Genomic DNA, 25156 nt, shown 5'->3' with positions numbered 1-25156 from the left:
ACACACACACATACACCAGTAAAGAAAGAGAAAACATGAAATTAAGACCCCAACACTTCGGGTGAAGGAGTGTAAATGTTGAAGAAATAGCGTTAGCACTTTTGCAAAGTGAATTTGAAGAGGAATGTATCGGCTTTCTCAAATACTGGACAACAGAATGTGGGCTTACATGCCTAAATTCGTTTTGGTCAGAGGACTAACGTAAATAGTTTTCTAAGTCTGGTGTTTGGGGAGAATAATGTTTGCTGTTTGATGAACAAAGAGTTCCCAAAGAAGATAAATAAAGTGGCCTTGTGACGCCAGCACCGAGTCTTTTAGTCAGGGTCAAGTCCGGCTGCGTGAGGACAGAGTATGACACTAATGGTCCCAACAGCTTCCAAGGACAGATGGGAACAGCTGTGGCTTCAGGGTCTAGCTAAAAAGGCATGCTTTTCCTGTTCTTGATTTTGAAGGTCCCAGGTTCCACAAAGATAATTCTGGGAGAATTCTTATAGGCTCTACCACGTTCTGGTCCTCTGGATCCACTGCCTGGAAAACATATCTCTGTACAAAATAGTGGTTGTGGTTGGCAGACGTTTGGGAGGCTTCTGCTGCTGTTTGGTTTCTGTTCTGATGTGAGTTGGTTGCTTTTCTGTTGAAGTAGTGTGTATTCAGGGGAGAGGTAGGGAGCGAAGAAATAGGAAACAAAACAAAATGTAACAAGTCACACTGAAACGTGTGTTTGTCTTAGTGCGTTTCTCACTAACCTCTGCCTTACTTTAGGTCTAGGCCAGTATTGTTTGTGTCGTATCATGTATGTGTCATTGAGTTGTTTTAAATTAGTGTTACGTGCATTTCTTTGTGCCTTTGTGTATAATACATACCATTTTTAGTTCTTTTTGATTTTTATTTATTTATTTATTTATTTATTTATTTATTTATTTATTTATTGGTTTTTTCGAGACAGGGTTTCTCTGTGTAGTTTTGCGCCTTCCCTGGAACTCACTTGGTAGCCCAGGCTGGCCTCGAACTCACAGAGGTCCGCCTGGCTCTGCCTCCCGAGTGCTGGGATTAAAGGCATGCGCCACCGCCCGGCTCTTTTTGATTTTTTTGAGACAAGGTCATACTATGTAGTCCTGGCTGGCATAGGCTGATTTTATAGCTAAGGCTAGCCTCAAATTTATAGCATTTGTCCTATCTCCACCTCCCAAGTTCTGTGATTCTGAGTGTGCACCACCATGCCCAGTTCAATACATACTATTTTCTTTCTTTCATTTATTTATTTATTTATTTATTTATTTATTTATTTATTTATTTATTTATTTAAATTTTATGCACATTGGTTTTTGCCATATGTGTTGGGTCCCTTGGAACTGGAATTACAGTTGTGAGCTGCCACGTGGATGCTGAGAATTGAACCTGGGTCCCCTGGAAGAGCAGTCAGTGCTCTTAACTCCTGAGCCATCTCTCCAGCCCAGTACATGCTAGTCTTTGGAGAAGTCTAGGATTGAGCATATAAAAGGTTTCTAGTCTTCGGTCATTTACATTAATAAGGCTGCATTAACAACTAGGATCCAGTTGCTTTGTGTTGGTGGTCTTATTTTTAATTATGTCCCGAGGACAGGTTCCTGGAAGTCATACAGTTGAGTCAAATGTCACAGATGTTTTTAAAGATGGTGACATTTTATGAGCTTGCTTAGGAAAAACATGTCCACAGGCATCATCTTGCCTTTGTTGGCATTTGTATTAGTCTGCTTCCCTTCACTCCTAAGGAGGTGTTTATTCTGGTCTATTTGTAGCCATTGTAGAAAAAAAAGTTATTGCTAACTGGATAGAAGCCAGGATTATGTTGTGCAGCCATTTAATTAAAAAATATTATTGGGAGTGCATGTATGTCACAGCATGGGTGTGGAGTTCAGAGGACAGCTTTGGGGAATCAGTTCTCTCTTTCTACTTGATGGGTTCTGAAGATTAAATTCAGGTCACCAGGTGTGGTAGTTTGTATGCCTGCAGGCCAGAAGAGGGTGCCAGATCTCATTACAGATGGTTGTGAGCCACCATGTGGTTGCTGGGAATTGAACTCAGGACCTGTGGAAGAGCAGCCAGTGCTCTTAACCTCTGAGCCATCTCTCTAGCCAGATGTGGTAGTTTGGATGTATTTGGCCCCCATAATCTCACAGGGAGTGGCCTTATTAGGAGGTGTGACTTTGTTGGAGTGGGTACAACCTTGTTAGAGGAAGTGTGTCACTGTGGGGGACTGGCTTTGAGGTTTCTTGTGCTCAGGATACTGCCCAGTGAGACCGACTTCCTGTTGCCTGCAAGATGTAGGACACTCGGCCATTCAGTATCGTGCCTGCCTTCATGCTGCCATGCTCCCCGCCATGATGGACTGAACCTCTGAAATTGTAAGCGAGCCTTTATAAGGGTTGCCGTGGTCATGGTCTCTCTTCACAGCACTAGTAAACCCTAACTAATAGTAATGTTAACCAGGCTTGCACCACAAGCGCCATTACCCACTGAGCCATCTCACCCGGCCCTTAGAGAGCTACTTAATCATTGCTGCTTTAACAAATTACAATTTCTGCTTTCATCATTTAGTCATCCCGCACCCCCCAGCCACTTCTACGGTGCTACACAATAAAGAATGTACCCCAGCCTTTGTGTCTGGGCTGCAAGCACATATTTCTAGAGTGGATCTCTCAGACCTTTATTGTTCCCAGGCACTGTGGAGTCACGGAGCTCTATTGATGAACCCTGGACTGAGTCACTTGCCTCAGGGTCTCTGTATCGCTCCCCATTCCAGCATGGTCAAGATGACGCTCCTGATATTAACTAGACTGAGTGTTCCCGAGGTCACCGTACTTCAGCCAGACCCAGTGGGAAAACATCTGTTTTCTGGCCACCAGGCGCTTGGCCTATCTGCTGAGCACTCTCTAAAAAGTGCAGCCAACACTCTTAAGGGCCCAAAGTTTTGTGGAGATTGGAACCTTTTGTGGAGATTGGAACCTCCCCCAACCCCCCCTGAGGAAAGAACCTAAGAGGGGAGGGAACTCACGGGAAGATAGATATCACCTCAAAGAAGTTTGAATTAAGCACCCGTGTTACCACTACTTTACAAATTGCCCCAGCGTGGCAGGTGTGGTGGTGGTGTCTGTCTGCAATGCCAGCACCTGGGAGATGTCTCATAACAACAGTGACTTCAACAACAAAACTGCCTCAGTTTTACTGCAATAAAATAATTGCCCTGAAATTTATGTTAAGTACCAAAGAATTCCACATTGTGGATGACTGGGCCTCAAAACTAGCCAGCTTTGCCAAGGGCTGGCTCTTAGGGTCTTACTGTGCAAAGCCTGGTCCAAAGTCCAGCAACTTCAGCATTTCCTGGAACACGGTTAGACGTGTATGTATCAGACCCCACCCCAGCCTACAGCTCGGAGCCTGAAGCTTCATTAGATCCCCAATGGGAGGACTGAGCCAAACTTTCACTTTTCATAGTGCTGGGAGATGAGGCCGTCACACGCCAGGCAGATACTCCGCCAGCCCCTAAACATGGTGTTTAAAGTAGTGCTATCAACTAGCCTACTCGTCAGAATCTCCTCCGGCGACTGGACAGATCTGGTGGATGCTCAAACGCAGTCCCCAAAGGCGGTGACTCACAGTGGTGGGGTGTAGGGTGGGGATGCTGGATTTGTTTAGAAGTTCTTTAGTGGTTCAGAACTGACCGAAGTTTCCTAAACTTCCTTATAATAAGACAGAACTGCTAAAGCTTTTCCTAAGTCTCAGGCCCTTGATTCCGTAGTTCTTAACTAAGTATTATTATACATTGTGATTAACAAATGAACGAACCTGTCTGTGGATGTAACTGGGTGGAAAAGAGCTTGCCTGTCATGTGTGAGCCTCTAGGTTTAATTCCTCAGCACTACAAAAATATCTAAAACGCAATGGGAGACACTTGTCTCGTTCTTTTTCTGGGGAGTTGTGCTCATCACCTCAGCTGGTCAAGAATAACTAGGTGTCTCACGATGAGAAAGGAAACAAAGTATAGCCAAGCAACTGTCATCCCCTCACTGTACAGCAGTGTGGACGGTGTCCCTGCTGGTAGTGCCCTCAGCTCCCTGAGTGGGTCACCCAGCAGTACCTTAAAAAGCTACTGCTACTACAGTCTATGCTGAAGTCATTAGGATGGCCAGGCCTGCCCTGACCCCGAACCCAGGCTTCAGGCTACTGTGGATGCAGCTTTTGAGGCTTATTTCCCTACTGGCTATGAGTCATTTCCTTAAGGAACAAACAGGCAGCCACCTGGGGAGAAACACTCCGCAAGTGCTGTCTGATCTGAAATCCAAGATGCTGCTGAACCCGACCTCTGGTTTCCCATGAGTTTCTGGAAAAGCAGCATCCAGTGCCCACTGGGTCCCCAGGGTAACAGACTCAGAGGTCAGAGGAGTGCTGGGTCCCCTGGAACTGAAATTACAGGTGGCTGTGAGCCATGGTGTGGGTGCTGGGAACTGAGCCCAGGTCCTCTGTAAGAGCAACAAGTGCCCTTAACCTCTGAGCCACCTCTCCAGCCCGGAAGCCCCCATGTCTGTATCTTTTTGTAACAAAATCTCTTTAACGGATGACATTTTGCTGTCTGCCTCAGAGGTCAGTGACTACTATCACATGACAAGCAGCCTCTGGGAAACTCAGCTGTACACTCAGGAAAGGTCAAAGAGACATCTTCCTAGTGTTCCCAGTTAGTTTTGACCTCACAGGTGTCTCCGAGATTGACCTTACTGGTCTCTCTATCCTCAGACCGCGACTCACTTACCTGCTTCTTCTGTAGAAAGCTCAAGCCGTCTTCTCCTAGGGCCAATTTCTCCCATGCACAGTTGGTCTAGTAACGTTGAAAGGTTCAACACAAAGCACTAATGATACTGGTGACCACTGTTGGAGACAGTCCTTCCCTTTACTTATGGTTTGAGGGTTTCATGCATGTGTGTAATGTGCTCCTTCATTTTCATACAACCCTTTGGGAAGATAAGCTGTGTGCGGAAGCCCCAGGCCTCAGAATGGAAAAGGCATGCTCACAAAGCATGCTGAATGCTTTCCACTGGCTTCTGAAACTCACGGCTTCCTCAAGGACACGCTGCTTCTCTAATTTCTTTACATGAAACACAACCTAAAAATTTCCAACTATGTATTCAACAGCCAAATGGACGTTCCATTTCCTCAAAACAATGTTATTTTTGACTTGGTGGAGGAAAACACTAAGGAGTGTCTGATGCGCTACCCCGCCAGGGCCCACAACAATAACCTAGTCCAGACAGATACCAAGCACGTTTTCATGTTTATTAATATGTTATACAATATTTAAAAAAAGAGTGAACACAAAACAGTGACATCAAAGTTCACAAGTACAGTAATAATAGTTATATTAAGTCACAGAACACACAATGGCAAGTAAATGATCTAGATTAATCAATACGGTAACCGAGTTAACAGTACAATTACAGGACTTTCATGGACGCTATTCTACAATATTTGGAAATACTTTGTTCTCTTAAATAAACATATACCCTTTCTACTCTCTTTTATTTGCTTAAAAGTCAAGATACTTCTTAAATCAGGAAAAGTATGTATTTCAAATTAATTTTCAAATTACTTTATCAAAGCCATCAAGATTTTATATGCTTATTAGTCACTGTGTCATTAAAAAATGCTTTTAAAATAATTTAATTAACTCTTAAGAAAAAATACAGGACAATTTTCCTACATTTCAATCTCAAGTTCATTTTCTTCCCTTTTTTTTAAACCAGACTGACCTATATATTGCTTAAAACTAAACTTAAGTAAAACTTTGTGTTTTCTTGCTTTTTAAAAATGTGTTTTTTGTTTTGTTTTGTTGTTATTGTTTTGAGCCAAGGTCTCACTATGTAGCCCTAGATGGCCTGGAAGTCATCATGTAGACCAGGCTGGCCTCAAACTCACAGAGATCTGCCTACCTCTGCCTCCTGAGTGCTGGGATTAAAGGTGTGTGGCTGATTTGAGTAATTTTTAATAAAACATTTGTAAATAAATAGTGTCTAATTATTGTAGACTGAAGGGCTTATTTCTTAAAAATATACATCTTATACTGTATTTTTATATTTAACTATAGCTACTGGAAGCAGAAACTCAGATCTCCAAGGTTGTTTAGCTATTAGGCCTTGCTTATGTGAAATATGCTTGGTGACATCTGGCTGAACACATTTCTATGTACAACGGTGTTTTTATGGTGCATAATACATCATATCGACTACATGTCAACTATCTGCTTTGCTTTAGCAAAGGCAGGACTCAGTTAATGTCCTGCAGTCAGTCAGTCTGCAGGCCCAGAATCCATCAGTGCCCAGGACACACGGGTATGTCTCTGCAAGAGCCAGCCTTGCAGGGCAGCTGCTGGATGTCAACACACCTTTCCCTGCTCCTCAGCTGTGCAGACGACTTTCGTAGTTATTGCCTCCCAAGATGTCATATCCTGCCTTGCCAATTTCTAACTGACACAGTCAATTCACAGCTAATGGGAAGCCTAGGAGGAAGGGCTGGCCCTGGTGGTCCCCATCTCTGATTTCTGGGAGGCACAACTGAACGGGTATGTATCTGCTGCTCAGAGGCCTCCCTGGAGATGGCTGTGCCTAGTTACCAGGCTTGGCTGCTTTGAAAGGTTTCTTATGACCCGGTGGGTCTCATGCTCAGTCTTGATCCATGTATTCAGTACATAAATTGTAAAAACGCTACCCCGATCAACATGGGCTTTCCAACTGCTTTGGTAATTCTTCAACTATGATATGTTCAAGATGAAGAGCACAAGACCTTCCCCTACACAGATAGTACTGTTTCATCCTTCTATTGCTTAAACATTACCATCAAATCATTGGAAAAAAAAATACATATGGGCAAAAGCCATGTTAAGTCTAAACTATGGACCCCTTCCTATCATCAGATACCTTCAGCTGTTCAGTGCTAACATCCACCAAACCAGACTTTGTTTATTAAGTAAGAGAATCAGATTATTTCCATAGTAATTGCTGGGGAATAAACAAGAAAGTGTCAGGCGCTGATTTTATAATGCATTGCAAATATGTGTGTGCATACCACCTATATATTTAAGTCACCTAGACATATAAGAAGTGACAGTCAGTTACAATCTCAGCACTGGCAACCTTGGAAATCTCTATCTCTGGTGCCCATTACCTTCCTGGTAATTATGCTTGATAGCACTTGCAAGAAGTAGGCATGCAAATTAGACATTGGTTGCTTTAGGTGGTGAAGTAAATATAGTTCTTGCCAGAGACTAATGGGATCCCCAGGCTGTCTGCTTTTCCAACCTTTTTCTGTGTAACCTTCCAGCAACCCTTTTCCCCTAAGCCAACAGCTTTTTGTAGATGCTGTTACTCAGGTGACTAGAGCAGGTATCCATTTTACTGGGCATCAGCTGGCCGGTGCTGTTGTAACTGTTGGGATCGGAGCTTTCTCTGCAGCACAAGATGCCGTAGAGGTGCCTCTGGCACTCGGAGGAGGCGTAGTAGTAAATCAAGGGGTCGATGCAGCAGCTCACGCTGCTCACACAGACGCAGAGCAGGTAAGCAAAGTAGGCTGTCTCTGTGGCGGGACTGTCAGAGAGGAGCAGGTAGTGCATGATGAGGAGGATGTTGGTGGGTCCAAAGCAGACGATGAAGATGCAGAACACAGCGGCAGATAGGAACAAAGCCCGGGACTTCTTGCTCCGGTTGGCAACCGCGGAGGCGCTCAGGCACCGAATGATGGACGCGTAGCAGACCGTGGAAATGATCAACGGCACCAGAAAGAAGACAGTGGAGAAGGCTGAGAAGTAGTAGGAGTAAAAGCCTTGTAGCAGGGTCTCGTTGAGGACATCGTGGCAGGTGGTGATGTTGAGCCCCGGAACCCGGGTGGTCTGCTCCTTGAGGAGAAGAGGTACCACCCCCATGATGGCCATCACCCAAATGACCAGGCAAGTGAAGTTAGCTCGGCCGAGAGTGCGCCAGGACAGGGACTGGATGGGGTACACAACGGCCAGGAACCGGTCAATGCTTATGATGGTCATGAGCATGATGGAGGCATACATGTTGCAATAAAACGCCGCAGTGGCAAAGCGGCACATTCCAGACCCGAACTGCCAATCGCTGCCGGAGAAGTAGTAGCTGATCTTGAAGGGGAGCACGGACACAAACAGCACGTCGGCCACGGCCAGGTGCAGCATGTACACCACGGCCGGCTTCTTGACCTTCATCTTCAAGACGAACACGGCGATGGCCAGGATGTTCAGAGGAAGGCTGACCATGAACACAAAGGTGTAGACCGAGGGGATAAAGAGCGTCAGCCAGGGGCTGGTCAGGTAGCCCGAGGCATCTTCGGAGATGAAGGGAGCAGGTGATGGGGGAGGAGAGCGGCTCTTATTGAAGTAGATCGCCCTGCCCTCAGGCAACGCACTTTCATTTTTCTCCTCCTCGTCCTCCCCCAGGGGCACCTGCTCAAACACGTTTTCACTGGGATTCCTGAGAAGAAACGAGCGGGGGTTCAGAGTGACATCTGTCCTCTCGGATTCTGAAATAGAAAAATTGAAGAAGTGAGTGAGGTAAACAAGCAAACGAGGCAAGTAGAGGGTACACTTGTCTGCTTTTTGTCATCCTCTCTAGGGAGCAGATGGTTAGCTTCAGGTCATGCGCAGATGATGGACTAAGGACTTTGTTAGTGAATATGCTCCTATCTTAGAGTGAGGTGCAACATTCTGCTTGGATGCAAGCCAACTCCTAATTCTCTGCCCCTACAGAGGACAAAGGTGAATGAATGAAAGCTGGGTGGGCGGCGGTGGCACGCGCCTTTAATCCCAGCACACAGGAGGCAGATGGAGCTCTGTGAGTTCAAGGCCAGCCTGGGCTACAGAGTGAGTTCCAGGACAGGCGCCAAAGCTACACAGAGAAACCCTGTCCTGAAAAACCAAACCAAAAAAAAAAAAAAAAAAAAAAAAAAAAAGTGAATGAATGATGACGCAGGTCTATCTACTTTGCAGACCTCACTTGCCACGGAAGATCAAATGATGCTTTCCTCTACATTTTAGTTTGTGTGGAAGGAGAGAGCAGTCATGCCACAGTGGAGGGGAGGGAGAGTTGCTTCTTTCCTTCTGCCATGTGGACCCGGGGGATTCAACTCTGGTGGTCAGGCTTGGTGGCAAGTGCCCTTATCCACTCAGCCCTTTGGCCATCCCTCAAACGGAGCTTTCTTCCCTGTTGTATACCTCACCATCTGTACACACAGCTCACCTCCAGCTTCTATGACTTCTCTGTCCTTCCCCAGCTAGTTTGAGCCATCCTGAGAAACCCACCTCTCCCAGAGGGAAAATCCACATAGAAAGCACAGAGAAATTCCCCACAGAATGAGGGCCATCCAGAGTAGGACCCAGGGCTCCCCAACTGGATGACCAAGGTCCACATGGCAGTAATTTTTCTCTCTCTTCAGTTTGCTCACAAAGTAGGATGTCCTAAATGTCTTTCCTGTCTAGGTCCAGAGGCCCTCAGGTTATCTTACGTAACCAGGAGGCACCTGTCACTCAGTCATCACTTTGCCTCCTTGCCCAGCAGGTCAGTCTAGCAGCAGATGTGCTTGGCCACCTACACCCAGCCACGACCTTATCCTAGAATGCTATATGCCTCAGGATGCATACCTGCCCACCAGAGTCTTTGGAGTATCAACCAGATGTCAAAATAAAGGCTCAGCTAGACACATGTCCTTACCCCAGTCATCCATCAAAATTACCCACGTGAAATGTTCGTCAGAGAAAAGTGACGGGCCCGGCCAGACCACAGGCTTGTCCTTGCAAAGAGCTTTACTAAAATCCTACATCTGTTGGGTGTTGGGGAGCTGAGAAGCGCAAACAAGAACCACAGAGGAATGGGACAAGGTCCCTGATCCTTGGGGGTGCGGCCAAGGCTGGACATGCCTCTCAGAGATGTTGCAGGAGTTAAACCTTAAACCTGGAGAAGTGCAGTAGATTTTCAGACTTGGTTTTATTTTCTTCAGTGGACACATTTTTCTTTGGGCCATCAGCTCACAAAAAAATGACACAGAGACTTATTATTAATTATAAAAGCTTGGCCTATAGCTTAGGCTTGTCCCACTGGCTCTTATAACTTAAATTAACCCGTTCTATTCATCAATGTGTTGCCACATATTTGTGGCTTTTACTTCTCCTGCATGTCCTGTTCCCTCTGTGTTGGGCTGGCAACTCCTCCTTCTTCCCAGAGCTCTCTGTCCCCAGAAGTCCCGCCTAACCTCTTCCTGCCTAGCTACTGGTCATTCAGCTCCTTATTAAACCAATCACAGTGACACATCCTCACACAGTATAAAGGAATATTCCACAACAGGAACCTTCTTGAAAACACACTCTCCGAGAGACACAACGTAACACAGCAGTGAGTTCTGCTTCTGCACAGCTATGTAGGGTCCTGGAGAGACGACCCTCTTAGAATAAAGCTATAGGCTCTACTGTACTTCCCTGCCATGCCCCATCAATGACCAGAAGGTACTTGGGATCACAAGACAATGGAAGGCACAGGAGGGGGAAGGGTGGGTCTTGGAGGAAAGGATGGTTATCACCCACCCCTACCCCCACCTTGCACGCAAATGATTGTTAGTTTGAGAGAGATCCAAAGCCAGTGTCTGTGATAACCTGGAGTACTACGTTCTTGTCCTTTGTCCCATTTCCCGGCATCCGAGCTTGAGATTCTTGGAATCTCCAGGATAAGAATATCTTTTGTATGCTAATGATCTGACCACTGGTTAGTGGCCCTGTAGATAGTTGCAGGACCAGGCTGGTCACATGAAAGCCCAAAGCCTGGCTGGACAGTGGTCAGGGGAGGGGCACTCCTGCCCCTCCTGCACACCTTGCCCTGTGCATTTTCCCCACCTGGTCATTTATTTATATTAACATCTTCTGTAATGTCACTTATGATCAATGGGAAGCACAGGTGAAGTTTTTCTCTGGATTCCTGGAGCTAGCTGCTCTAGCAGATTATAGAATCCGAGTAGAAATCATGGGAACCCCTAACACACAGCCTGTTTGGTCGGGGTTCTAGAGGTCCAGGCTCAGGACAGACCTCAGATATGGGGCTGAGCCCTTAAACCTAGAGCTCTGATTCTACCTCCAGGTAGATGATGTCAGAATTAAAATAAATGAGAAGATTCATGGCTGGTAACCCCTGGAGAATCTGCCAGAGGATAGACGGGGTGGTGTGAGGGAAACAGTCTTGACCCCACAGGCACTTGTAGTAGACATTTAAGGTGTGTTACTTTTGTTTATGCTGCATTTGTTTAACTCTGAAAAAGCTGTGTTACTGTGCCTGTCTAAAACACCTGATGGTCTAATAAAGAACTGGCCAATAGCAAGGCAGAAGAAAGGGTAGGCGGGGCTGGCAGGCAGAGAGTATAAACAGAAGGAGAAAACTGGGAGGAGAGATCTAAGATCTAGCAGCCAGAGAAGGAGGAGGACCCAGGGGCCAGCCACCCAGCTACACAGAGAGCCACGGAGTAAGATTTACAGAAGTTAGAGAAAAGGAAAAGCCCAGAGGTAAAAAGCAGATGGAATAAGTTAAGGAAAGCTGGCAAGAAACTAAGCCAAGCAAAGGCTGGGCATTCATAATTAAGAATAAGCCTCCGTGTGTGATTTATTTGGTAGCTGGGTGGCAGGCCCCCCCAAAAGAGTAAGACACAACCAACACCAGGCACTTAGTGATGTGTTGCATACACAGCAGGGAGGGCACTTCGGTGTTCACTGCTGGAATGGCTGAGGGGGGCAGCAGGTAGGAAATTGGTGGGCGGTTTTGGGGACAAGGCATCATCTTTTGTCCTTGGTCAGAGCTGGTAACGTTCTTGGTTCTGTGTGGACAAGTTTTGTCCTTGCTTCAGGCCACACATGGCAGAAGTGTTCAGGGCATCTGTCCCTGGTCTGGATTTGCTATCTCTCTTTCTCTTTTTACACAGATGCCTAGAAACTGTCCATGCACGGGTGACTGAACCTCCAGTCCAAGGCACCACCATTGCTTCTGGTGAAGAGCTCTGGGATCGATCTCTGAGTTTTCTTGGTGGAGATGAGTTTTATCTGTTATAATCCTGGTAGTAGTCTATTCATCTCTAGATCATGTGTACTCAACTGCTGTCTTAATTTCATCTCCCCTCCTCTACAGATGATTGGCCCTCACATGGTCCTCCTGCAGTCCAACACTATCTAGCTGAGCTCCCTTATCACCTTCCAAGGCCTGAAAGTCATTGGGAGTGGAGATCCTAAACCCTTATAAGTCCTAGGTCCAGCCCATCTCCTAATGATCTTAAATACTGAGAGGGATTACTCACCCTGGAAGCCACTTAGAATGGCCCACTCTCTCACCATCGATTTTTGGACTCCACCTCCTTTCTTCCTGGCTAACACCAGAACAGGAAACATCCTAATTCCCGTCCCCCCACAAGGCCCAAGATTTTTAAAAACTATATAAAAAGGTGCAGGTTCAGGGCTTTGTTGAAGTCCATTAAGGGAAAGCTACTATTTCCTGGTTAAAAGAAAGGGATTTGAGTTCTACCTCTGGCCCTGAGTGGAGATGAAATCCTGATCTGCTCCTAAAATGAAAAGATGACCTACTATCACCTCGTCCCTGAAGTGTTAATCCACCTGGGCCTGTCAATCACTAGGCGGGCCAGGAGACCACGTCCCAGGAAAGCTGAAAGACATGCTAAAGAGACAGGAGGAATAATTATCCCTTTAGTGAGATGATGTACTTACCCTTCCCAGAAGCCCTCCCTGATGCTGTGTAGTGGTAACAGCCATTTACAGACCTTGTGCTATGCAGTGGTGCAGCCATTTACAGACCTTCTGCTATGCAGTGGTGCATTCATTTACAGAGCTCTGCTATGCAGTGGTGCAGCCATTTACAGACCTTCTGCTATGCAGTGGTGCATTCATTTACAGAGCTCTGCTATGCAGTGGTGCAGCCATTTACAGTCCTTCTGCTATGCAGTGGTGCAGCCATTTACAGACCTGCTATGCAGTGGTGCAGGTGTTTACAGACCTGCTATGCAGTGGTGCAGATGTTTACAGCACTCTGCTAGGCAGCAGCATCACCGAACCCACCACTTCCCTGAGTTCTAACTCAAACTGTAACTTTTCCTCTCTTCTTTTGGATACCAGCCCAAAGCCTAAGCATGCTTTCTCCGACACTCTGGGTGTTCTCATTTAGCCTCCCAAGTTTACTGCATCCCCTAACCCCTAGCAAATAAATACACAAAGGAGGAGGCCGCAATACATAGCTGGCTGGTCACAAGTCCCACAGTCACTGGGAAGGAATGTCAGGAAGGAAAGTCTTAGGAAAGGAGTCCAAATTCCAGCGCGAATTCTGCTCTAGGCTTTTTTCTTTTTGAGACAGGGTCGCCCTTTTTAGCCTTAGCTGGCTTGGAACTTGCTATGCAGACCAGGCTGGCCCCAAACTCATAGAAATCTACCTGCCTCTGCCTTCCAAGTGCTGGGACACAAGGCATATGCCACCACACCCAAGCTCTGCTGAAGGTTTTGGGCAACACAAGTCATGCTCATAAGGTAGATACAGACAATTTCTGCTAAAGATAAACAGAAAACAAAACTCCCAACCACCACCACTACCACCAAGGAAAACAATCCAACATGGTAGTAATATTCACCCACAATCCCAAGGCTTGGAAGCCTGAAGGTGGAAGGGCCGTGAGTTCAAGGCCAGCTTGGATTATACAGTGGACCCTGTCTTAAAAAAAGAAAAAAGAGGGCTGGAGAGATGGCTCAGAGGTTAAGAGCACTGACTGCTCTTCCAGAGGTCCTGAGTTCAATTCCCAGCACCCACATGGTGGCTCACAACCATCTGTAATGAGATCTGGTATCCTCTTCTGTGTACATAATTCAAAAAAAAAAAAAAAAAAGAAAAAAGAAAAAAGAAACTGGGCATAGTGGTCCACACCTTTAATCTCAGCACTCATGAGTCAGAGGCAGGCAGATCTCTGTGAGTTCAAGGCCAGCCTGGTCTACTTGATGAGTTATAGGATAGGCAAGGCTATACAGTGAGACCTTGTCTCAAAAAACAAAAACAAAAAACAAAAAAAACCCAAAAACAACAACAACAAAAACCCACAAAACAAAACAACACCAAACTGGAATAATATTTAAATTGACTGCTAACGCAAAGCACTAATAATCAATACTCTGCTAAGGAATGTAACAGAATCCAGAGTCTTCACAGCACAATGTCCAGAATACAATCTCAAATGATTCAATATAACAGGAATTAAGAGGCTGGACTTCTAGGTCAGTGACAGAACATTTGCCTAGCATGTAGAAAGCCCAGGGTTTTATTCCCTGTACCAATAACAATAATTCCAAAAAATAATAATGACTGGGCAGCTGGGCATGGTAGCAGATACATATAATACCAGCACTTGGGAGACTGGACCAGGGGAACTGAAAATTTCAGGCCAACCTGGGCTGCTATATAAGTCATCCTGGCTACAAAGTGAGACCTTGTTTCAAAAATACCAAAAAGGGGGTGGGAGAGGAGAATACAGTGAGCAAAAAGAACTGGGAGGGTCTGTCAGCTCTAATCTAATCTTTTAGATAAAATTAAACTGGGGCTGAAGGGACAGTTCAGCCATTAGGAGCACTGGCTGCTCTTCCAGAGACAGGGGTTCGATTCTCAGCCCCTGTAAGGTGGCTCACCACCATCTTTAGCTCCAGGTACAGGCAACCCAACATCCTCTTCTGGCCTCCACAGACACTATACACATGTAGTATACAGACACGCATGCAGGCAAAACCCCCATCCACATAGAACATGAATAAAATAAAAGCCCCTTCCCCCTTATCTCCATATAGAAAAGCTAACTCAAACTGGACTCAAGACCCAAAGACCTGAAACTATGCAACTCTAAGAAGCAAATACAGAGTGAAAACTCCGTGGATCTGACCCAAAGGCATGGGTAACAAAGGCAGATAGATACCGGAATCAAAACAAAAGCCCCGTACAGCAAAGGTACCATCGACAGGGAGAGAAAACTTCGAGAAGGGAGACAATACTACAAATCACACACCCTATCTGATAAGCGATTCTTGTCCAAAGCATCTTAGAACTCAAGTCACTCATTAGCAAGAAAACAAGTTGCTTTAAAAAAAAAAAAAAGGCAACAGAAACTAAGTAAAACATTTCTCCAAAGATAATGCAAAAAACGCCCAAAAGGTATGTAATAAAATGCTTAGCGTTACAAATCGTCAGGAAATTGTCATAGAAAACCACTGTGAGTGATCACTTCACTTTCCTTAGGATGACTGACGAAGAATGAGAGATTCCACGTGTCAGCGAGAATGTGGAGAAGGTGGGACCCCTGGACACCAGCTGGAGTAGGAAGCAGAGCTATTACAGAAGATGGCGTAGAACGTCTCAAAAAAAACCCTAAAACCAGAATCACCGTGTGATTCAGCACTCCCACTACTGAGCATGGACACAAAGCAAATGCCTTGATGTGCAGTTCCATGAGCCTGGATGGATGGAGGGTTTCTGGGGATGCAGAGAAGGGATGCAGGTGGACACAAACATGCCCACCCCCAACCCCCACCCCCTGGCCCCGACACACACACCATAGGAACCCACATGACACCTGAAGAGGGACACGACTTGAAGTCACTCTTTAACTGAGTGGATGGAATGTTGTCCCTTGGTCTCTGGGCTTAGCGGCTTTGCTGATACTGTTTTCTGATGTGCCCCCCCCCCCCATATGTCCTTTGTCAGCAGCCCAGTATTTATCACAGGAACACTATACCCCCGGAAACACATGGTATTTACAGTCTGGAACGGGGAAGAATGCATAATCCCTCGACTAAATATCACTGCCCAAGGTATTACCCTTCCTTCCCACCTTAGATTTGATATGCTAGTTTTTACGAAATTAATGAATGCCAGATCAGGTTTTTTTGTTTTTTTTTTTTTTTTTTTTTTTTTTTTTTTTCTTTTCTGGAGCTGAGGACCAAACCCAGGGTCTTGTGCTTGCTAGGCAAGCGCTCTACCACTGAGCTAAATCCCGAACCCCAGATAAAGTATTTTTAAAAAGTGTGTATCAGCAGCGTTACTGTAACATGATTTAGGCAAGGTAGCTAGATTCTTCCAACATGCTCAAGACCCTCACACTGGAATTGGAATTTGAGCTTGCTCACCTCGATTTTCTGACAGTCCCAGCATGTCTCAGATGCCAAAGGGGAAGTGTCTCTGAGCTGGCCAAAGCTGTTCAGACTCACCCTGCCTTTTACTGTTAAGCTACAGTCACATCAAGAAAAAGTTAAGTTCTGGTTTCACAGAGAGAACAGCACAGGTCCAAACCTGGTTCTTATATTTCTTGCTAAGTTTTACTTAATGAAGGTCCTTCTAAACCCCCGATTGGTTCTGGCATTATTTTCACAGTTTTGAGACAAGGACTCATGTAGCCTAGGCAGGTCCTGAACTCGCTACGTAGCTGAAGTTGGCCTTGAACTCCCAATCCTCCTGTGTTCACCTCTTAAGTGCTGGGATTACAGGCGTTCACCAACACCCTGGGCTTTGGTTTTGATGCTGAATACAGCATATTGCTAACTGGCTTAAACGGAGACTAACCCGCAGACCTGAAATTAGCATCAGGCAATGCTCTTTTGACTTTGCTGAGATCTGGCTGGAAGCAGAGGAGGGACTAGACAACCATTCACTGTCCCTTTAATCCTGGGATTTATACCACGCCAGGGTCTCCACTGTGACTCAGTGTTCTGCTCCAGGGCTCACGCGCTATGCTGAAGTCTGAGGATCTTATCCACATTCCCACACAGAGCAGGTCAACTGTGACCTGCATGTCACAGGCTCAGTGGAATGACAGGGGAGGAGAATGCTAAAAGAGAAGCATGGCAAAAACAGACTGTCAAGTAAAACATCACAGCCTCTCCAGAATGCGCCACTCCCTCCAACTCAAACAAACACCGCTTTCCCATGGCAAGAGCCAGGCCCCCTAGAGAAATGCCCTCCTTCAGATCTGGAGTAGGAAATGTACAACACGACCTTGAATACCTCTGAGTATTATTAGCATCAGGTCAAAACCCTGTGGCCTCCCACTGGCCAGAAAAGATCGCTTTGATCATAACATAAATGATGATGGAGATGATCCAGAGTGTCTGTGTGTGAAGAGTCTGATCAAGCTGCAGCCCATCAGCCTTCAAGACAGACTGCCAGCTTCTTTGTCAAATAAACAGCAATTAGGAGGGGTGGAGTTACGATGTTCCTGGGTTTGGTCCCCAGGACTGAAAGGAAGTAGGAGCAGTTACAGCTGCAAGACTGTAGTGTAGAGGAAAGAGCAGCGGTGGAGTTCTTCCAGCCTATCTTGCACATAGCATTTATAAGACAACCAGGAAAGTTTGGACCTTTTGCATAGTGGACGACATGGAGAAATTGTTCACTACCTTCTTCTGATGACATTGCATTTATGGGGGGGGAAAAAGAGTCCTTATCTCTAGGACTGGGTGTGTATTTAAGGATGTGTATTTAACATACTTTTAAAATTTGTATTTCTATTTAATAATAAAATTATGTGTTTAGGGAAAGATCTTGAGAACTTGTTTGGAGATTCAGCAGGGAAGCAGCCTTGGGAGGGACGTACACACAGTGGTGAGGGGGGGAGGGGGCACTTGCCCAGCCATCCAGATCCGACAAATTAACCCTGGTGATTGGTGCTCAAGCTAATGACTCCTCTTGGCCAGATCATCCTCACATCCTGAATGAAGTTAGAGAGCTCAGTGGTAGCGTACACCTTTAATCCCAGCACTCGGGAGGCAGAGGCAGGTGAATCTCTGTGAATTCCAGGCCACCTTGGTCTACAAAAAGAGTTCCAGGACAGCGAGGGCAGTTACAGAGAAACCCTGTCTGGGGTGCGGGGGATGAAGTGAGATGCAGTCTGGGATTTGCTTTAAAATTCTCTTGTGGAGGACAGTGGGGGTGTAGGTAAAATAAGGTTGGTCATGTGCAAGTGGGATGATGGGCCACGGATAAATACGTGAAAAGCAAAACAACTATTTCATGATCCTTACTTGTCACCAGAAATTACAAGTGACAAGTTCATTTACTTAAAAACAATAAAATAGTTTTTAAAAGATTTGTTTTAGCAGTGTGGTGGTAGTGCATACCTTAATCCCAGCACTTGGCAGGCAGAGGCAGGTGGATCTCTGTGAGCTGGAGGCCAGCCTGGTCTACAGAACGAGTTCTAGGGCAGCTGGCCAGGACTGTTACACAGAGAAACCCTGTCTTGAAAAGCTTAAAAAAAAAAAAAAGTTTTATTTTTAATTCTGTGTGTGTCCGCACGTGTGTGTATATATCTTCTTGGGTGCCTGTGGGTGTGTGTGTATGTGTGTGTGGGGGGTGAATGAGCAGGTGCTCTCCCTAGACCTAGTTGTGAGTCACCTGACATGGCTTCTGAGGACCAAACCTGGGTCCTCTGCAAGAGCAGTACACACTCTTAACTGCGGAGCCATCTCTCCAAATATAAGTACTGTTGTTTCTGTTTTTCTTATGTCTTAGTTCTGAAGGAGGGGAATGATCTCAAATATTCTTATGAACATGGGTTTTACATTTAGAGAAATCATCTGTTAGCACATTTTATTTATAATTTTGAGATGGGGGGGGGTGTTCTTCATTATGTAGCCTTGGCTAGCCTGGAACTTGCTATGTAGACCAGGCTGTCCTGAAACTCATTGACCTCTGCATACTTGTGCCTCCAGAGTGCTAGGATTAAAAGTCTGTGTCACCATGCCTGGCTAGTATTAACATTAAAGGTTTTGGGGAATATGCAGGAATTGGTATGTGGGCAGAAAAACCCACAAACCTTCATATGTGTTGAACATCCACTAAACACACCAGATGCCGTGTCTCTTGCCTTTATCTCACGTAGTCCTACTATGTCTATGAGATAAGCATTATAATCTTCCTTTATAAATGACAACATGGTGGCACAGAGAGGCTAAGTAACTAACTTAGACCACAGAGCTAGTAAGTGGAAGAACCAGGGCTTGAGCCTAGATAGTCAGGCATCAAGACTTAATACCCTTAGACCTCAATGAACCATTCTTTCCTTTATTTTTTCATTTGTTTTATGTTTATTTTGGGGACAAAGTCTTCCTGTTGGCTTGGGAATTCTGGATGGAGTTCATGGCTTTGGCTTAGGTACCAACCCCTGTCCACAACTCAGTCCTCATAGACATGCGTGGGAAGTAGAGAAACATCACAGAGATAGCCAGTGGAAAACAAACCTTCTGTATGTGTGTATGTGCACGCACATGAGTACGTGGGTACGTGCAACCGTGTGTGCGTGCAGAGGCTAGAGGCGGGCATCAACAGTCTTTGTCTATTGCTCTCTCCGCTTTATTGCTTTGAGACAGGGTCTCTCAATGAACAGGAAGCTCTCCAGTTTGGCTAGGCAGGCTGACTGGCCGGAGATGTCTCAAGATCTGCCTATTTCTGTTGTCTGGATGCTGAGGCTGGATGCTTGGGATTCAAACTCAGGTCTTCCCGCTTGCATAGTAAGTACTCATACCTACTGAACCCCCGGACCCTTCAATCAAATCTTTAAAGGGATGTCCTGGATGGGGCATACCTAAGGACAGTGGGAGAACAAACCAGTAAGGTAGAGTTCAAGGTAGAATACCCTGGAGGCTGTCTCTCTGGCACACCCTGGGGCTTTCAGGCAGGCCAGGAGCTACAGGAAGTCGTTATGGTATTCCCAAGGCACAGGGACTTGCAGACAAGTCTGTGGGGCTCTTGCCTACAGTGCCTGGAGGCAGGAGACAGAGGTGGGGTTAGAAGATGCTTGCAGGCCTCCCTGAGGACCACTATGATTCCCTGACCTTCCTCATCCCTGCTGGTCTGTTCTCTGGCCCTGAATCACCATCCCCAAGTTTCCTGTCCCAGGAAAGCTCGGTCTACACTCTACTTGGTCTACAGTCAGGTTGTCCAGGATCCCCAGTCCCTCCCAGACACCAGCTGTTCCTCTACCCTAGTCCTTCTGCAGTCAGTGAATCTGAACTGAAATGAATGGGTCCTAGACAAGATAGGAGACTCAAAACTGGTACTTCTGAGAAAGCAGGGCTCTGCTGGCAAGGCCTTGACTTTGCTCTTTGGGGACAAGTTACTGTCCCAGCGATTCCAGGTTTAAATTCCAGTAGAGACTGAGCAGTGGCTATGAAATTCATTTGTAGGGTTCCAGTAAGTTTTTCAAGTATTTTATTTGTAATTATGTGTACTGTGTGCATGTGGGGTGGGGTGGGATATGTGCACATGGGTGTGGTTGCCCGCAGAGGCCTGAGGTATCTAACCCCCCTGCGGCTGGAGTCACAGGCAGTTGTGAGCTGCCCAATTCAGGTGCTGGGAACCAAATTTAGGTCCCTGGCAAGAGCAGTGTGCATTCTGAACTACTGAGACATCTTTCCACCCTCCCATACATTTTGTTTGTCCGTTTCTGTTTATTTTAACTAGGACAGTGTAAAGAATGGATAGCACACAGTAAAGGTGAGAGCTTCTCGGCAAACTTTGTTCTGCGTGTGTGATACAACACGGATGTCATGAATGTTATTGTACATACTCCAACTATGCCTAGCGTAAAATGTATTTCTTATTCTCCTTATATCTGATTAGCAAAAAATAAATAAATAAATAAAGAACACTTTTCTGTAGTACTCTACAACTCAATTTGCAATTTGTCACAAACTTTAAATACACATTCTATAATGTCATTTCCTAAAGCTACACAGACTTGTTTCTACACGCAAATCACAGATTAGTTCTGGCAATTTAAGACAGTGGAGCTACTTCTGAAAGCAAATGATGCACACAAGGTTATAAAGGATTTGTAGGATGCCTTAGGATGCAGGATAAAACCCTTCATTTCAAAACCCGGGGCACAGTAGTGCATGCCTGTAACTGTAGCACTTGGGAGGCTAAGGCAGGAGGACAGTGAGTTTAATGCCAGCTTGTGCTACACAGAAAATCCTGCTTCAAAAACCAAACAGGACTGGAGAGATGGCTCAGTGGATAAGAGAGCTTGCTGCCCCAGCACGAGGACCTGGCTTCCCACGGCAGCTCTCGTGGATGACTGTTATCCTAGTACTGGGTATGTGCGTGCGTGCATTCGTGTGTGTGTGTGTGTGTGTGTGTGTGTGTGTGTGTGTGTGTGTGTGGTCACTGGGGCTTTCTGGCACAGGCTTGAACATACCCCCCACCCCCCAACTTGGCAACTCTAGTGGGGTTTGGCAGAGAATTATAGCAAGGTCACTGTTAGAGGACATACCTGGGGAAGAGATCCCGGAAAAACACCTGGCTCACAGGGAGTGTCAATTACTCTGACAGGTCTACCAAGAGGGAGGGAAAAGCTGAATAAAAGAAGCCACAAACCGGGCAACGGAGAAGACTGACCTTGGAAAGCCCAGTTGCTAGTCTAACACTAGCAACACGGAAACACACACGTGTCCCAGTTCCTAACACTGTCCTGATAATGATGTCTTCAGACGGTGTCCCAGTGGAAGCAGACCCAGGGAACTTAGGAATCCCAGAACCACAGGGCCACATGTGGATGATGAAACTCGGAGAACAGATAGATCCACAGATACAGAAAGGAGACTGATAGTTGTCAGGGGGCAGATGAAGCGGGGACTAGGGACTGACTGCTCACAGAGTCACGGCATTCCTGATGGGGTGGTAACTGTTTCGGAACAAGGCAAAGGAAGTGGAAATTGCACCGAAACCTCATAGTGGATGACGGCTTATGTCCTGAGGACCTCATCTCAACTGGAAGAAATAATAGAAGAAGGGAGATAAAGCCGGGTGGCGGTGGCGCACGCCTTTAATCCCAGTACTCGGGAGGCAGAGGCAGGCGGATCTCTGTGAGTTCGAGGCCAGCCTGGTCTACAGAGTGAGTTCCAGGACAGGCTCACTCCAAAGCTACACAGAGAAACCCTGTCTCAAAAAGAAAAAAAAAAAAAAAAAAAAAAGGGAAGGAGATAAGATGTGGGAAACAAATAAACAAAAAGACACAGACAGACTGACAGACGGGAGTTCCTAGAGGGAAAAGGGACATGGGCCCCAAAAGAGGAGAGTAACAACCCAGGTTGTTAGAAACTCAGGTTTTTGGGAACCCCACTATTTTGGGGTCCTTTTGCTTAGAACCCAGCTAAGCTCCAGTTTGACAGGGACAAAAGAGAGATGACTAAGGCAGGGGAGGGGAGGGGAGACAAAGGGAAGGAGATTTTCTGAAAAGAAACAAATCCTGGGCTCTGAAAAGAGTAAGTCCACATGACAGACCCAACCAGGAGCAGCCAGGGCAGGAGCTTCAGACAGAACAGCAGATCCTAAAGGGGCCTGTGAAGGGGAGGAAGGCCAACTGGCCTGGAGTGACATGGCATACGGTTCTCGGGGGACGACACAGAGGCTGGGTGAAGAGAAGAATGCATAAAAGGGTGCTAGAGAGAAGCGGGGAGGGGGTTCTTTTACAGGGACCCCTCACTTCTTGCCGAGGAACCAGGCTGGGACTCTGAAATCCTAATGCACTTTGCCACAGTTACCATCAACTATTCTCAAACTTTTTTTTTTTAAATCTCCTCTCTCTCATAAAATTCATAACCATCACCCTTTACCCTTTACCATTCCCCTTCTTTAACAGATGCACGTCACTGAACCTAAACCATCTGCACTGGGGTAAACGGCTTAACGAAGTCGCAAGTGATTCAACAAATATCTGTGGAGTGGATGTGTGTTCTGGACATCACAGGGGTAAACAGAAGTTTATCTCCTTGGAGAGATAGACAGATGCAAGTGACAAGGCAGGAAATGACAAGATGCCTACACAGAGAGACCCACACTGCCACAGCAGAGCGGGGACAGGTAGGCAGAGCTACTCCTGCAGTGAGAAGATACAGGATGGGGAGACACTGCTGGATGTCCCAGTGTTTCAGGACAGGAACCGTATACAATTGTCGGTATGCAGCGGTAACGAGAAGCAGATTTACTTTTGGGTGATTTTATTCGTGAGTTCACTTATTGCATGCACCCCGACAGATGTGGGTGGACCACTCCTATAACCATTCCCTGATGGCTGGTCACTCAGTTTCTCGGGGCTTCGGCTTTAGAATCAGCAAAAGAGGATAAATCCTCTTCTTATCATAGAGATTGTGGGAGGCTGGAAAGCAATAATGGGTGGGAATCCCTCCCAACCCAAGGCTGTACGTGAAATACTTCACTTAGTACCCATTTCTTTTCCTTCCTTCCTTCCTCTTCCTTCCCTCTCTTCCTCCCTCCCCCATTCCTTTCTCTCTCTCTTCATTCTCCCCCCCTTTCTTCTCTCCCTATCAAGTGCTTCCAGAACCCAGTGTGGATACATTAGCCAACTCATGTTCAGTAGTCTCTCTGGGGCTCTTCTATCCCTCCCATGAGTTAAGAAGAGGCTGGAAAAAGCCTCTGACTTCACTCCCTAAAGGTGCCCCAAATCCTCGATGAGGGCTGCCCTAAGGAAGGACCGATCTGCCTGGGGTGGCTGAGTATACCTATGCTCTGAATTGCCCAAATCTCCAAGTCTGTATTTTCAAAGGCCTGTTCCAAAATGAAGTTACGTGAAATCGAATCTCTGCATACACTTTTCATCCTCTCCTCCACAGCTGACGATTAAGGACGGCTACCCCCGAGGCAGGCAGGCTGGCTAGTTGCTGCTAAACTTGGGGGCCCAGTCGGGGGTCTGAGTTTTCCCATGAGCATCACTCAAGCCCACACTGAGCGAAGACAGAGAACAGGAAACACCCTACTCTTTGTCACCTCTTAATCCCGGTGTTTGCGAGCATGGGAGTGCACATTCTTTCGGCGATAACAAAAACGCGAACAAAACCCACTAGATTTTCTTCAGCATGAAAGACGCGGCTAGGGGTTTCTAACACAGTATGCCTACTAAGAAATTCAAAACCATTCCCCTCACTTTCTAATTAAGAACTCTACAGGCAACGCCTCTACTTTGGAGAAATGAGGAGAAAACGTATTTGATGAAATAAATTAACTAAATTAATTTACTTGGTCAAACAGGTACAGATACTTAAAAACACACTGTCAATAACTCATGTACTGGAAGCAGGCAACTTCTTTGCGGCAGATGAGAAATTCCATTGAGAAAAACCGAGACTAGATGGTTTCTAGGAGAGCTGATTGTGAGGAGTGGTGGTCCCTTTCCTCGACCCAGAGCAAGTTTCAGATAACAAAGACACCCCCCCCACCCCCCCCACACACACACCCGCAACCAGAAACCCCATCACCTCCCGGGTACTAGGCCGAGCTGGGGGCTGCCAATCTTTTTTGTCCGCTAAGTGTGCTTATGGATTTTTCTTTTACATCCCCTTTCCTCCCCTGCAAATCAAGCGAGAGAAAGAGAGTTCCAACAAAGCAAAACTTGAGCAGGAGTGGTTCCCCTTCACATCGAAAGCACCGGATCACGAGACCCTGTCTTTCTGAAGATGGTCTTGCAAAACAGGCCAGACAATGACAACAGATGCGACGGCGGAGAGTGCTCCGGAGCCTCGGGACCCTCCTCCCGATCCAAAACGCGGTGGCCCGCGGGCTGCACCCCCCAAATCCGAGTCCAAAGGCGCTCCGGCCGTGCGGGGGCGGAAAGGGGCTGATGGCACACCCTACCTGGATGTGACTAGGGGAAACTCTAGATCTCGGCTCAAATGCCTGTTTGGCTCTTGGGGGAAACTGAGGCAGGGTTGCATCCGGGCGTACCTGTCTTCTGATAGGCCCTCCCCGATCCCCCGAACGCACCGGCCGGCAGCTCTTACCTGGCTGGCGCGCGGGGACGCGGGAAGACAGCAAGGGACCGCACAGGCTGAGGCCGGCGGCGACGAGCAGCAGGCGCCGCGGGCCCATTGTCCCCATTGTCCCGAGGCTGCCCGCGCGGCGGGGCGCCCGCGGTCGCCGGCTTTCTTCGGAGCAGCGCGTTCGGACCCTGCGGGCGACGGGAGGCGACTGCGCGGCCGCGCGGAGGAGGAGTATTTGGAGGCGGGTCGGGGGCGTGGGGCGGGGCCCCGCGGGCTGTGCGCGTGCTCGCG

The 25156-nt window shown here is 46.7% G+C and overlaps 1 protein-coding gene across 1 annotated transcript; it reads right to left on the bottom strand.

The window, feature by feature from the left end:
* Window positions 1-5286: 5286 nt before the first annotated feature.
* F2r (coagulation factor II thrombin receptor) lies at window positions 5287-25059 on the bottom strand. The gene is made up of 2 exons (XM_059276126.1): window positions 24887-25059; window positions 5287-8562 (listed from the first exon to the last, which is right to left on the bottom strand). Exons 1-2 carry the CDS (start codon window positions 24981-24983, stop codon window positions 7361-7363), a joined length of 1299 nt encoding a protein of 432 aa, XP_059132109.1. The 5' UTR covers window positions 24984-25059; the 3' UTR covers window positions 5287-7360.
* Between the last annotated feature and the right edge of the window lie 97 nt (window positions 25060-25156).

The sequence above is a fragment of the Peromyscus eremicus genome, chromosome 11 (assembly GCF_949786415.1).
Source record: "Peromyscus eremicus chromosome 11, PerEre_H2_v1, whole genome shotgun sequence".
NCBI lineage: Eukaryota > Metazoa > Chordata > Mammalia > Rodentia > Cricetidae > Peromyscus > Peromyscus eremicus.
This window is presented reverse-complemented; position numbering and strand designations above follow the sequence as displayed.